Source organism: Panthera uncia, assembly GCF_023721935.1.
Source record: "Panthera uncia isolate 11264 chromosome D3 unlocalized genomic scaffold, Puncia_PCG_1.0 HiC_scaffold_8, whole genome shotgun sequence".
Lineage (NCBI taxonomy): Eukaryota > Metazoa > Chordata > Mammalia > Carnivora > Felidae > Panthera > Panthera uncia.
The window spans coordinates 47,737,912-47,753,169 of record NW_026057586.1 but is presented as its reverse complement, the minus strand read 5'-3'; the positions used below and the strand labels follow the sequence as shown (position 1 = coordinate 47,753,169).

Sequence of the window (15,258 nt, the reverse complement as noted above, 5' to 3'; positions counted from 1 at the left end):
GTCTCAAATTTCTACTGTTGGAGGATCATTCCTTTCAGGGAATGAACCTTGAGTGTCTTTGACTTTACTCAGCTCTACCAGTCATTCCTCCTTCCCTTCCTCCAAAAGGCAGAAGTATGAAGAATTCCATCAAGAGATGAATGGATAAACAAACTGTGGTATACATACAATGGAATATTATTCAGCTTCTTAAAGAAGAAGATTCTGACACATGCAACAATTCTGAGGACATTATGTTAAGTCACAAAAGGACAAATACTGTATGATTCCACTGAAATGAGGTATCCAGAATAGGTAAATTCACAGAGATGGAAAATAGAACAGTGGTTATCAGGGACTGGATGGAGGGAAGGCAGAATGGGGAGTTACTGTTTGTTCTGTTTGGGATGATGGAAAAGTTCTGGTAATGGTTGCACAACATTGTGAATGCACTTAATGCCACTGAACTGTACACTTAAAAATGGTCTAAAAATGGTAAAATTTATATTATGTATATTTTCTCACAGGAAAAATGTTTTTAAGTGGGAACCAATGGCTTAGCTCTTAAGGAAACAGGGCCAAAGTAATGTTTAAACGACTATTATGAAGTAAATAATTCACATCAGAAATTACAAGATAATTGTAGTCAGGGGCATTGTAAACAGAGTAGAGGACCCATGTTGATGAGCACCGGTGGACCCCAGTCCACAATCTGACCGTTAGTACCTGCATTCTAGACCAATCTCTTGCCTCTGTGGAGGAATAAATGAAACCATATGGAATCAACATGCTTCATTATTTAACTGAATATTAGAACTATCACAGGCCTTGTGAATTCAGGGCACATATTTATTTCTATTTTTCAAATTAATTTATTTTTTTAATTTAAATCCAAGTTAGTTAACATATAGTGTAATAACGATTTCAGGAATAGAATTTAGTGATTCATCACTTACATATAACACCCAGTGCTCATCCCAACAAGTGCCCTCCTTAATGCCCCTTGCCCATTTAGCCCATCCCCCCATCCAACACCCTGCTAGCAACCCTCAGTTTGTTCTCTGTATTTAATTAAGAGTCCCTTATGGTTTGTCTCCCTCTCTGTTTTATCTTATTTTCACTTCCCTTCCCTTATGTTCATCTGTTTTGTATCTTAAATTCCACATATGAGTGAAATCATATGGTATTTGTCTTTCTCTGAGTTATTTCGCTTAGCATAATACACTCTTGTTCCATCCACATTGTTGTAAATGGCAAGATTTCATTCTTTTTGATCGCTAATATTCCATTGTGTGTATATGTATGTGTGTGTGTGTGTGTGTGTGTGTGTGTATATATATACGGATATAGATATATAAAGCACATCTTCTTTATTCATCTGTCATTGGACATGTGGGCTCTTTCCATACTTTGGCCATTGTCGATAGTGTTGCTATAAACATTGGGGTGCAAGGCACTTATTCATTTAAATGAAGACCCAGTTCTCCCTGAACCATCCACCATAACAATGGAGTATAAAGTAAGACCTCTGCTTAATATCACATATAAAAGTTTCTTCAAAAGTATCTTCATTTTGTGAAGGTAAGGATATTATACAGGTGAGTGACCTGGCCTGATCATTCAGTAGAGCTGTCTGGCTTGTCCATATAAACTTTGACTTCATTTGCTCTTCATTTTGTGTATCATTTCAGGTGAGGCATGATGTTCTGGAAGAATCATAAGAATTTACCTAGGTGAGGCAGGAGTGGCTAGCCAATTCAGGTTGTAATTTTGTCTGAAAAATGTCATGGTTTTTGAGATTTCTTTTAAATGTATTTGACAAGTTGCCTTAAGAGATTCATAAAAACTAATATATAATACAATGTGTGATCTGAACTGAACCCTGGATCAGAATTTGGCAGGGCGGTGCGGGGGGCGGGGGGCAGGGTGGGAGTTACATTATAAGGATATTATTGAGAAAATTGGAAAAATATGAATTTGGTCTGTAGATGAGATAACAGTATTGCATCAATATTAATTTCCTCATTTTGATTACTATACTATAGTGAAGTAAGAAAATGTCCTTCCTCTTAGAAAATACACACTTATGAATTTAGAAGGGGAATTTTACTCTCAAATCTGCAACTTACTCTCATATAGTTCAGAAAAAATTATATATATATACATATATATATGTATACATATACATAAATCGCAAGAGAAAATTATAGGAGAAGCAAGATAAAAGAATGAGGAATATGAGTAAAGGGTATGGAAATTCTTTGTGTTATTTCAAACTCTTCTGTGAAGTAGTAAGTAATTTCAAAATCAAAAATTTCCAAAAATTTTAAGTTCATTTAAAAACTCATTCATTGGGGAGTGCCTGGGTGGCTCAGTCAGTTGGGCATCTGACTTTGGCTCAGGTTGTGATCTCATGGTCTGTGAGTTCAAGTCCCACGCTGGGCTCAGTGCTGACAGTTCAGAGCCTGGAGTCTGTTTTAGATTCTGCGTCTCCCTCTCTCTCTCTGCCCCTTACCTGCTCATACTCTGTCACTCTCTCTCAAAAATAAATTTAAAAAACATAAAAAAAAATTATAGGGGCTCTCTTCTCCTCTCCTACTAGTATTCTACCAAAAATAAATTAAACATTTATAATAAAAAATTATAATGAAAATAATTTAAAAATTATTTTTAATAAATAATTTAATATAATATAATGTTATGCTTAATATAATATAATAAAATATATTAATTTATAATTAATATAATATAATTAAAAATTTTAACTTATAAAAAAAACACACACAAAAAACTCATTCATCCGAGCTCCTGGGTGGCTTAGTTGGTTAAACGTCCGACTTCGGCTCAGGTCATGATCTCATGGTTTGTGAGTTCAAGCCCCACATCAGGCTCTGTGCTGACAGCTCAAAGACTAGAGCCTGCTTCGGATTCTGTGCCTCCCTCTCTCTCTGCCCCTCTCCTACTTACGCTCTGTATCTCTGTCTTTCAAAAATGTATAAATGTTTAATTAAAAATAAATAAAAACTCATTCGTTGTGCTCCTATGATCTAAAACAAAGCCCAATTAATACAGTATTATAAGTTATGTATCTCAATTAATTTTAATATTATATTAGTAACATCACTAAGCAGGAAAACACACTCCTTCAGTTCTATGTGATTATAAAAGCATTAAAATCCCAAGGTTCAAAGGGAACTAAGAGATCAAGCAACTCAAATAAACATCTGCGTTTCCCAGTGTAACACCAGAAAAGATTAAATAATGTGAAGAGAATGCAGGGTATGAATCATGAATCCAGCAAGAAGATGTTGTTCTACCTTGAACTGCTGTTGATCTCAGCCCAGCCCAATTTCCATGACACATGAAGCAAAAGTCCACCAATTAACGTCTGCCACCTGAAAAAGACAAAGGCCAATGTGAATTTAAGAGAGTGCCATAGTCTCATATGCCATCCAGACCTGGCAGAGCTCCTGGCTGACACAAATATACACATCCAAGCCTTCCTACAATTCTTTTCTCCCATTCTCTCCTAACTAGCATCCCAGGCCCCTCCTTCTCAACCTGTATTATTCTCGAATCCAGCTGTACCATTCAGTGCTGACACTGATATTCTTCTCTTCTTATTCTAGACTTTTCCTGAACAACCTCCCCCACAGTCCCCACTTCTCCCATCATCCTTGAACTGATATTTCCAAATCCCTACGCCCACCCGGATACCACCACCCTGACACCCCACAAGCTCCCAATGATAACTTGCCTAAAACGTTACCTTGAATTTCCCTTCCTCATTCTGATTTTCGTCCTCTGCCCCTAATCAGCCAAATCAGAGCCTAGATGTCATCCTAGCTCTTCTCTCTTCAGTCACCTCTCTCATCTGCTCGCAAAATCCTATTGAACGCATCCCCATAACAGTTCTAGAGTACCAAGTCTTCTCTTCCCCACCTCTTCTGCCTCTGCCTAATGCAGGCTCCCATCATGGCACTCCTCAACTCCAGTATCAGTCCCCAAACTGGTGTCCCTATCGCCAGGATGGCCTCACAACTTTCATTCTCTACCTGCAGCCAAAGCGCTTGTTCTAGAAGGCAAACTTCATTTTGCCACTTGCTTGTTTTAAAAATGTTTGATTTGGGGTGCCTGGATGGCTCAGCCATTTAAGAGCCTGACTTTGGCTCAGGTCATGATCTCACAGTTTGTGAGTTCGATCCCTGCATGGGGCTCTCTGCTGTCAGCACAGAGCCCACTTCAGATCCTCTGTCCCCTTCTCTCTGCCCCTCCCCCACTTTCTCTCTCAAAAATAAACATTTAAAATAAAAAGGCATCATTTCTTTAAAAACAAAACAAAACAAGGGTGTCTGGGTGGCTCAGTCATTAAGCATCTGACTTCAGCTCAGGTCACGATCTCATGGTTCACGAGTTTGAGTCCCACATCAGGTGAGCTGGAGCCCTGCTTTGGGTGAACACAAGCCCTGCTTTGGGTGAGCACCAGCCCATTGGGGTAAAAACATGAATCGCGCTTTGGATGAGCACCGCCTTTCTCTCTCTCACTCCCCCTCTCTCTCTCTCTCTCTCTCTCCCCCCCCCCCCCCCGCCCCTTCTGGGATTCTCTCTCTCTGCTGCTACTCGCTCACTTGTGCCCCCCCTTTCTCTCAAAAAACACACAAAAAAACCCAAAACACAAAATACAAAACAAAACCAGTTGATTGATTCTTCCCAGGTGGCCAGATGCAGTTCCCAGTCTCTTTTCTGCCATAAGACACTTGGGATCAAGTGAGACATTCTTCCTCTGCATGCAAAGTACAAGGGGAGCACAGGTTATAAAATAAGCACCCCTGGGGCACCTGGGTGGCTCAGTTGGTTAAACATCCAACTCTCACAGTTTGTGGGTTCAAGCCCTGCATCAGGCTCTGTGCTGACTGTGTGGAGGCTGCTTGGGATTCTCTCCCTCCCCTCTCTCTCTGCCCCTCCCCAACTTTTGCTCTCTCTCTCTCTCTCTCTGAAAACAAATAAACTTTTAAAAAAATTTAAATTAGCTAACTAATTAGTTAATTAATTAAACACCCCTGCCCTTCCCACTGTACAAAGCACAGCAAACTTCAAAATGAGTGAGAGGGTACTACAGGCAATAACTTCACCCTGTTTCACTCTAATTGCTTTACTTTAGGTGAATAATTCATAGATTTCAAAACCTCATTTTTAGTTATGACTTGAGACACCTCACCACGGAAGTGATTACAACACACCCATGTGTTGCAACACAACAGTTGAGAACTGCTGGCCTACGGGGATAAAGTCACTTGCGAGTGACACACAAGCCTTCCTGGACAGGCACCCACCCCTCTCCAGGATCAGCTCCGGTGCATCTGCCATGGGCAGCTACATTCCAGCCATACTGAACAGCTGACAGCCTCGGGAATGTGTCAGGTCACTTTCTATTTCTAGGAGTCTCCATGTGCTGCCCTCTTGACACATCATGTTCTCCTACCTCTTTGTGTGTTGGTGAACACCTGCTCATCCTATTAGATTCAGTTTTTATGCCTCCTTTGTGAAACCTTCACTAACCCAGCCAAGCAGAACAGACAGATATGGGTCATGCCCTCCAACAGTGTGACCTAGAGCAGTGGCATTCAACCCGTATGATTCTTCCCCCTAGGGGACATTTGGCAATATCTAGAGACATTTTTGGTTGTCACAACAGGGGGTGGGGGAGGGGAGGGTTGCTAACTGGCATCTGGTGAGTTGTAGCCAGGGACTCTACCAAACATCCTACAGTGTGCAGGACCAGCCCCCATAACAAAGGATTACCAAGCTCAAAATGTCAATAGTCATTTGAGAGACAGTGGCCCGGGGCAGGGCAGGGCAGGGGGAGGGCACCACGGTGGCTCAGTCAGTTAAGCGTCCAACTTTGGCTCAGGTCATGATCTCATGGTCCGTGAGTTCGAGCCCCGTGTCAGGCTCTGTGCTGACAGCTCAGAGCCTGGAGCCTGCTTCAGATTCTGTGTGTGTCTCTCTCTCCGACCCTCCCCTGTTCATGCTCTGTCTCTGTCCCAAATATAAATAAACATTAAAAAAAATTTAAAAACCCAGAAGTTCATATTCTTTAACCCAAATTTCTTATATAGGAATCTATTCCAGAGAAATAGCTAGAAATTTGACAAACTTGGATACAAAAATATGTCTGACAACACTATTTTTATACCCCCAAAATGGGACACAATTTAATGCCCACTAATAGAAGGGCTAAATAAATTACAGTATGTCTATTTGATAAAAAAGAAAAAAATCTATGTAGTCATTAAAAATATTTTAAGCAACATTTAATGATGCTGGTTGGACATGCCCCACATATGTGTACAAAGAGCATAAAAGATACTCACCCTTGGAATAATGTAGGGTAGGTAAATTTCAAGACAGATAGGACATACTGAAAAACAAAGAGCAGATTAATGGACATTTTCAAATTATGGAGAATTGCTAGACTGTATAATCAAAGAAATCCCTATTGAAGAAATATAAGTATACTCTAGTTTCAAAAAGGCATTTACCCTTCCCCCCAAAATCATACATGGGAAAAAAAAAAAAAAGACCTTCCAAGTCATACTAAAAAGAGCGAGTCTTTTTTCCCCAGGGTCGCCAGAAGCCTAACCACCTCTTGGTGGGGAAATAGAACTGGTATCGTCAGCAAATTGGGCCGCACAGCAGCTGGGTCTGGTGCTGTGGATGTCCAACAACTCAGTATCTTCCCAGGCCTCCGGGGAAGTCACGTTGGAACTGCAGTAATTCAAGAAAACCGGACAAACCCCTGGACGCACTCTCTTTTCTCAGGGTACCCCCTTTATCTACTGTCCAATTTACCTCAAAATCCAACCCCCTTCTTTGATTCTCTTCAAGCAAGAACTGCATCCTAGTGTTTATTTCCTTTGTTTTCCTTCCATTTGGGGGCATTTGGCTTTTGCATTCTAAAGGTACTTTTTTTGTTTTTTGTTGTTGTTTTTTTTTTTGTTTTGTTTTTGTTTTTTTTTGTTTTGTTTTTTGTTTTTTGTTTTTAAACTAATACTGCTTAGGCATCATACCTTTCCCTATGCTTTAGCATTTTAAGGATTTTTTTTTTTTTAAACCAACTTGGCTAAGGTCAACAACTTGTTTTTCTATTATGTCTTTTATAACACTTTATGAAACGGGACTGTGTTTTGTCTTTCTGGATATCTTTTCCTATTTTTCCTACCATTGAGCACTAAGACTTTTTGTAAAGTTTAAAAACCATTAAAGGCTCTAGGCAAGGACTCTACTGATTCTTCACATGATGTAAAAATAGAGTGGCCTGGTGTTAGGCAAATTTACATACCTATTTTTTCCCATGGATTAACCTATACATAGGCCTCCTAGTGTGAGCTCCTAAATGTCACGATTACAGCTAACTGCCTGTGCTCTGTATTTACTTGAAATGGACCCTCAGGGCCCCTGGGTGGGTCAGTCGGTTGGGTGTCTGGGACTTTGGCTCCAGTCACGATCTCACAGCTTGTGAGTTCAAGCCCCTTGTTGGGTGCCCCACGTCGGGCTCTGTGCTGATGGTTCAGAGCCTGGTGATGCTTTGGATTCTGTGTCTCCCTCTCTCTGTGCCCCTCCCCCGCTCACACTCTGTCTCTCTCTCTCTCTCTCTCTCTCTCTCAAAAATAAATAATAAGACATTAAAAAAAAAAAACTTAAAAAAAATGGACCTTCTTCTTCTCTGAAGTCTGTTTATTCACATAGGTCAATAGGCTCCTTCCCACTTTTCCCTGATATTTTCATTCTAAAACAGGGAAAGGATGAACAAGTGAGCATCTGGGCCATGTGCTCTATCATCCTAAACAACCCTCTTGAAGACAGCAAATATTTATTTAGTTTAGTGTATGCTGGGCTTTGTCCTACATCCTGGGGGGAGACAAAATGCTGAAGCTCTTACCTGACCTTGCTAAAGAAGAGTGACAACAGTGAAAAGCGAAATCTCTGACAAATGCAATCTAAGTCCTAATATTCATTCTTTAGCAGTTCCTCAGGCCACTGAAAAGTGTTGCTCAGAGCAAAAGGCTATTCAGTGGAACAGCAGTGAGCACTTCTCATGGAAAAAGAAGGAGCAATTTGGGAGTCTTTGAAAGGAAAACAGATGTGGACGTTGTCCCCAGGCTGAAAGCTTAATAGCTCTGAGGGGAAGAAGGGCTGGTGGCTGCCTGGGCCCTAAGCCTGGTTACTGCCAGGACCTCCCACAGGCTGGAGGAACACCTCAGACACGAGGTCAGGAGAGCCAAAACACTTGCTGTTCAAACTAAAATCAACCGTTCTTTTAACACTAGAAGGGCTGGGCCTAAAATAGACAAGAGTTTTTTCAATGAATTTTCTTTTCTGCAAATACAGAGGGAAATAGTTAGAGGAGAAAACTACCCTGAGAAATAGGAAAATTAAAAAACTAGCATGGGGCGCCTGGGTGGCTCAGTTGGTTAAGCATCTGACTTTGTCTCAGGTCATGATCTCATGGTTTGTGGGTTCAAGCCCTGCATCGGGCTCTCTGCTGTCAGTGCAGAGCCTGCTTTGGATCTTCTGCCTCCCTCTCTCTCTGCCCCTCCCCTGGTTGCTTTCTCCCTCTCTCTCTCCCTCTCTCCACCCCCCTCTCTCTCTCTCAAAAGTAAATAAACATTAAAAAAATAGCAAAGAGTCTTCTAAAAACTGGAAGAGTGGATCCTATCTCTAAACACAAAATAATGTTCACTAATTCAAAAGAAAAATCATTTCGCAGAGATTATATGCTGGGGGGCTCACTGCACAGTTCCCTTCTCACTTGGCCCCTATTTGGTCCAAGCCAACCTGTTATGGCTGCCAGAAAGAAGCACGACTGTCCTATTTGAAACAATGGCATCATCTAAGAGTTACAAAGTCCCTACCATAGTCCCATTATGAAGGACTACCTCTCCCACCCCTGCCTGGGCCTCACATCTGCCTGCTGCTACTCTTGACTCCATTTCTTTCCCCTTTGTACAGTCTCCTCCCCTCCCGTTCCCTCTGCCTTCTGCTGTTACTCTTCTGCTTTTGATCTGCTCCAACACTCCCAAGAGCCCTAAACCAAAGCACTCCAAACCATCACGGAAAATGGAAAAGGATTTGTTGTTTAAGTTCTGAGGGTCCTTGGAAATCTACAATTTTTATTACTCGGATTAGATATTCCTAGAGACAGGACAGTTTGGCTTCTTTTTCTCTAGCACCTTGAAGCATGATGCACATGGAAGGTAATCCATCTTTATAGCATTGACTATAAAATGGTGAGGGACCCTAATAAATATAACAATAATGCCACAGATGCCAATGTGCATCCAGAGGGGGTATAAATTTCTGTGAACTAAGTGTTATCTGCCTGCTGGATTGTTTTGCTTAGATACTCTGTTTTTTAACCAATGCCTGCCTGGCTCATGGGTTTTCATGAAAGACTTGTCACTCTTCTCCGGCTGATGATTATATAGAAATAAAAGGAAGGTCATTTTGTTTTTAAGTGAAATATTATCAATATGTTCATCAGGTTAACTAAACAAATTAGAATAGTTGAATGAAAAGGCCAGGATTTCACAAATTCACATATTCTAGAAAAGGTGCTAAAATAAATCTTTTAGTTTAGCTTCCTGTGAGGAAGAAACAAATCTGTTAAAAGCTAATTACTGGGTCACCCCATATGCAAAAGATTGTCTTTCCTTCCTTCTAGAGTAATTACCACTTACCTTATTTACCATGATATTGGGCACTTGGCCAGTCAACTCAGTAACTCAATTAATCATTTTGATTAATCCTCAGAACGACTTTTTGAAAAGGACTTGTTAATCCTATCTTAAAGTTAAAAAACTTAGCTTTAGAGAAATTTAAGTCCCAAAGACCAAGCTAAGTGGAGCCAGGATACAAACCCATCACTGTCTCCCAGGAAGGCAGTATTAATGGATCTTCAAAGGCCCATCACCAAAACTAAAAATCAACTGGACGGGAGGAAGGATTCTGACAGGGTTCTGGTGCATCATCTGAGTATTCTGAAGACAGTCCTCACGTTAAGAGAGAAGGTATAAGGAAATACTATTGGTTAACAGTCCTTTTCCAGAGGGCAAGAGGGGTTCGGGTTTTGAGGGGGATGGGCAGGGGAGACCCTACAATGGGGGAAGGTGGTCCTGGGCCTGGTACCCCCCACTTTGTCTTGGTGTCCAGCCAACCTCTATGACAAGAGGGGATGCCCCACCCTAGCCCTCAAAAGTCTAACATTTCCCTGTATGGTCCTAATCCAAGGCCAGCTTCTCCCTCCTAACAAAATAAAAACATGGCACCACTGCTTTTCTGGATTTTCATAAAAAAGAGTTTCATGACATTACTTTAAAGAAAATTAACTTTATAAATATTTTATTTTCAAAAATAATTCCACAAAAACTCTTGAATATAGTGGAAATGTATGGGATGGAGACATATTTTTAAAAGGACTGCCAGGGCGTCTGGGTGGCTCGGTCAGTTAAGCGTCCGACATCGGCTCAGGTCATGATCTCACGGTGTGTGGGTTCGAGCCCCACGTCGGGCTCTGTGCTGACAGCTCAGAGCCTGGAGCCTGTTTCAGATTCCGTGTCTCCCTCTCTCTCTGCTCCTCCCCTGTTCATGTTCTGTCTCTGTCTCAAAAATAAATAAACGTTAAAAAAAAAGACTGCCAAGGGCACCTGGGTGGCTCGGTCAGTTAAGCCTCTGACTTTGGCTCAGGTCATGATCTCAGGGTTTATAGTTCCAGCTCCACATTGGGCTCTGTCTGTGCTGATGGCTCAGAGCCTAGAGCCTGCTTCAGATTCTGTCTCCCTCTCTCTCTGTCCCTCCTCTGCTCTTGCTGTCTCTCTCTCTCTCTCAATAATAAATAAACATTAAAAAAAGATTGGCTATCAGTGGTGTGAGGGAAAGATGGATATGGAAATGGATTGATCTCTTCTGTTTAAAAGCTTGGCTGGGGGGGAGGGGGTGGCTGTCTGGCTCAGTTGGAAAAACTTTGACTTGAGCTCAGGGTAATGAGTTGAGTCCCATGTTGGGTGTAGAGATTATTAAATAAATAAAACTTTAAAAATAAAAAAAAATTAAAATTAAAAATAAAAACTTCTGGAACCATGTGGGTTTCTAGGGCAGGGGCGTGTTTCAGAAAAAAAGGCAGGATATGTCAGATTTCTTCTACTCTTCCTGCCGCGAAAGAACAAGAGCCAATTGCTTTTTTTCCCTGAAAAGTAGTATGCATAACCCAAAATTAAGTTCCTGGGAATTCACCAGTCAAAAAATTTGGTGACTCCTACTTACGCTCTCTTTCTTTCTCAAAAATAAATAAACATTAAAATAAATAAATCAATTTAATTTTAGAAAATTCGTTGTCCGAGGAAATGTAAAGGATGCTTGACAGGACCGGAAACAGGGCCAGTTCAGTCCAGCAAATCCTATTTCTAAATGAGCATTCCACACAGAGTTGGCTTCCTCTCCACTACCATCAGGAAAAATCAGGTAAAAAGCTGGAGGCTGCATCTGTTCCACGTACGATGTGGGGGCTCCGATCTCCCACGTGCAATCATCGCCACCCCGCGCCCGCCCCCCTCACCTTGTTCGTGAGGTAAGACGCCAGGTAGCAGGTACAAAAGGTAAGGCCCACCAGGCACCTCCTCACGCACATCGGGCAACCCGCGCCCCTATCCGGGAACCCCGCGGGAGCTCCGCGGCAGCCTCCGGAGCAAGGCCACAGCCGCAGCTGCCAGCACAGCCACGTGGCTCCAAGCTCGGCCAATCCGCGCGGGGACCGCCCCTGACGCCTGTCTCTTAAAGGGACCCGGCCGCCGCGGGCCCGGCTGTCGCCTTGTGAGCGAGGTCGCTCTCTGTTGTCTTGGGAGGTAGGGGGAGAAAGATCGCCGGGCCGGGGCTGAGATCGACCCCACCGCCTGTGGGGAAAGGGACACTAGTCCCTGTAAAAAAAAGTCGAAAATGGCAGACGAGGGGAAAAAAGCAGTTTACAAAACAGTTCACAACATTGCATTACCGTTTAAAGAAAAATGTTCATAGCTGTCATCTAAACGATGGGACGAACATTGTTTATATGCTTTAATGAATTTGCCCTGTTTTCTACACCGGGTCTGTATTACTTTTGCAAACGACACCAAAAAGTTAATGATAAGTGTTATTTTAAAAGAAGGAAGCCTGAGGGGCTGTAATGAATGTAGTTGTTTTTTGTGCTTTTTTTTTTCTCTTTTTTTAAGAGAAGTCATTCCATTGTGTTGAAATTTACATAAAATAAATCCTCCTGAAAGTGGAGTTTCAAGCACAGCCCCTATTCCTAGTATATAGGTTAGAAAATTTACCTAGTTAGGTTTCTGGCAAATAGTAGTAAACATACATGAAACATGTTGATGGACTTTGTCAGGAACTAGAGGTACAAGTATTCCCCACATGCACACACACAGATATTTAGAAATACCCTGTACACCAGGAAACCTTCACTTTTTAAAATTTGTATTCCCTGGGGCGTTTGGGTGCCTCAGTCGCTTGAGCCTCCGACTTGGGCTCAGGTCATGAACTCGCGGTTGATGGGTTCCACCCCGCGTGGGGCTCTGTGCTGGCAGCTGGGGGCCTGGAGCCTGCTTCAGGTTCTGTGTCTCTCTCTCCCTCTGTCCCTCCCCCGCTCACACTGTCTCTGTCTCTTGCTCAAAAATAAATAAAATTTAATAATAAAAAAAATTAAAATTTGTATTCCCTGTGTAAAATTGCTTATCAACTATAGTATCCAAGCAAACACCCGATGTATTATCTCTACATAAAAGATAAATAAGAAGTAATTTTCCCCTGACGATATTTTAGGAAACCTATTTCAGAGGTAAATAGTCCTTACAAAGAAAATTTTTGCTCAATAAAATTTCTTTGAAATCAGTAGTTGGTACTACTTGATATTCTCTGAGTACTTTTAGTACATGAACAGGTTCAGGTGGAGCCCTATTATTTTCTAGTTATTACTTAACTTATTTTCTTTGACGGAAGTTGCTTAACAAGCAGGAACAACCAGAACAATAAAGAACCACGCAAATAGAAGCTGACATTTGTAGCAAGAGCGCTGATAGATTTTGCCAGAGCCATTGATTTTTCCAAAGCTGCATTATTCTGTTTCACAAAGCAAACTAAACTAAGATTAGATGAAAATAAAATCATCAGGTCTTATACTGACACACAACAAGCTGCTACATATGAGATTGAGGTTACACCTTCTAAACACAAGAAAAGATATAACCACTTGTATTGTTAATTAACATCTTTGAGACCAAAAGTTTACAGTTATAAATTTTCTTTTTTATAATGGATCCATAAGTGCTCAATAAATGTTTGTTAAATAAGAAAAGACAGGAACTTGGATAAAACAACTCCTCTGGGGGTTTTCCCCAACAAATCTTTTTTAATAATGAATTTTTTTGACAGCTCACATGGGAGAATTCTCAAAGGATGGCAGAAGCAGCAGCATACATTTTTAAACCTAAATCCCACTTTAAAAGTAGACAGAACACGGGGCGCTTGGGTGGCTCAGTCGGTTGAGCGTCCGACTTCAGCTCAGGTCACGATCTCACGGTCCGTGAGTTTGAGCCCCGCGTCGGTCTCTGGGCTGATGGCTCAGAGCCTGGAGCCTGCTTCCGATTCTGTGTCTCCCTCTCTCTCTGCCCCTCCCCCGTTCATGCTCTGTCTCTCTCTGTCTCAAAAATAATAAAATAAACATTAAAAAGAAATTTTAAAGTAGACAGAACATAGGGGTGTCTGGGTGGCTCAGTCGGTTGGGCAGCTGACTTCAACTCAGGTCATGATCTTGCTGCTGGTGAGTTTGAGCCCCTCGTCTGACTCTGTGCTGACAGCTCAGGGCCTGGACCCTGCTTTGGATTCTGTGTCTCCCTCTCTCTCTCTGCCTCTCCACTGCTCAGGCTCTGTGTCTGTCTCTCAAAAAATGAATAAACGTTAAAAAAAAAGTTTTTTAAGTAGACAGAACATTAATATTTCTTATGAATGTAGATGCAAAACTTCTCAACAAAACACTAGGAAATGGAATCCAGCAACATGTAAAAGGAGTACATGCCAAGACCCACAGTGATTTTTCCCAGGAATGCAAGATTTGTTTAACATGCAAAAATCAATTCATGTAATATACCATATCAGCAGATTAAAGGACAAAAACCACATGATCATCTCAGTAGAAATAGATAAGGCATTGGACAAAATTCAACACCTTTCCATGATTAAAAACACTAAAAAAAACTGGAATAAAAGGGAATTTCCTCAATATGATAAAAGGCATCTGTGATAACCCCACAGCTAGTATACTTGATGGTGAAAGACATTTGCTTTCTTCCCTAAAATCAGGAACAAGACCAGGATGACCATTCTTGCCACTTTTACTTAACATTATATTGGAAGTTCTAGCCAGAACAACAAGGCAAAAAAGTAAAATAGAAGGCAATATCTATTGGGGGAAAAAAAACCCTCTCTCTACCATAGATTTTGAATATAAAAGATTTTGAATATAAAAAAATCCTGGGGCACCTGGCTGGTTCAGTCAGAGGAACATGTGACTCTTGATCTCAGGGTTGTGAGTTTAAGCCCCACCCCATTGGGTGTAGAAATTACTTAAAAATAAAATCTTTAAAAAAAAAAGTCATCAAGGATAGAATGATAAGGTCTAATATACATTTAATATAAGTTTGATTAACAAAGAATATAGAGAATGTGAAAGAGGCACTTTTCACAGAACTAGGATAGAGAATGAATCCTCAGATACAGTAGAGACAATGAATCCTGAGCAAACTACATGAAAAGAAATCCACTTAGCCAATTTTCACGTTCAAATACCAGATTTTGATTGTAGCAAAAAACACATGACATAATGCATTATCTTAACCATTTTTATTTTATTTTATTTTTAATTTTTTTTAACGTTTATTTATTTTTGAGATAGAGAGAGACACACAGCATGAACAGGGGAGGGGCAGAGAGAGAGGGAGACACAGAATTGGAAGCAAGCTCCAGGCTCTGAGCCACCAGCCCAGAGCCCAACGCTGGGCTCGAACTCGCAGACCGCAAGATCGTGACCTGAGCTGAAGTCGGACGCTTAACCGACTGAGCCACCCAGGCACCCCTATCTTAACCATTTTTAAATGCACACTGCAGTAATGTTGAGTATATGCACATTGTTGTGCAACAGATCTCTAGAACTTTGCATCTTGTGTAATCGAAACTCTACCTATT

General features: G+C 41.3%; 1 protein-coding gene across 2 annotated transcripts in view; it reads right to left on the bottom strand.

The window, feature by feature from the left end:
• TMEM241 (transmembrane protein 241) overlaps positions 1 to 11,735 on the bottom strand; it is a 116,559-nt gene extending 104,824 nt beyond the window's left edge. For both annotated transcript variants that reach the window (XM_049620366.1, XM_049620367.1), the window contains exons 1-3: positions 11,594 to 11,735; positions 6,354 to 6,400; positions 3,297 to 3,374 (exon numbers count right to left, since the gene is read on the bottom strand). In XM_049620366.1, the coding sequence (XP_049476323.1) occupies positions 3,297 to 3,374; positions 6,354 to 6,400; positions 11,594 to 11,665 (197 nt within the window). In that variant the 5' untranslated portion in view covers positions 11,666 to 11,735. The remainder of the gene's footprint in view (positions 1 to 3,296; positions 3,375 to 6,353; positions 6,401 to 11,593) is intronic.
• Positions 11,736 to 15,258: the final 3,523 nt, after the last annotated feature.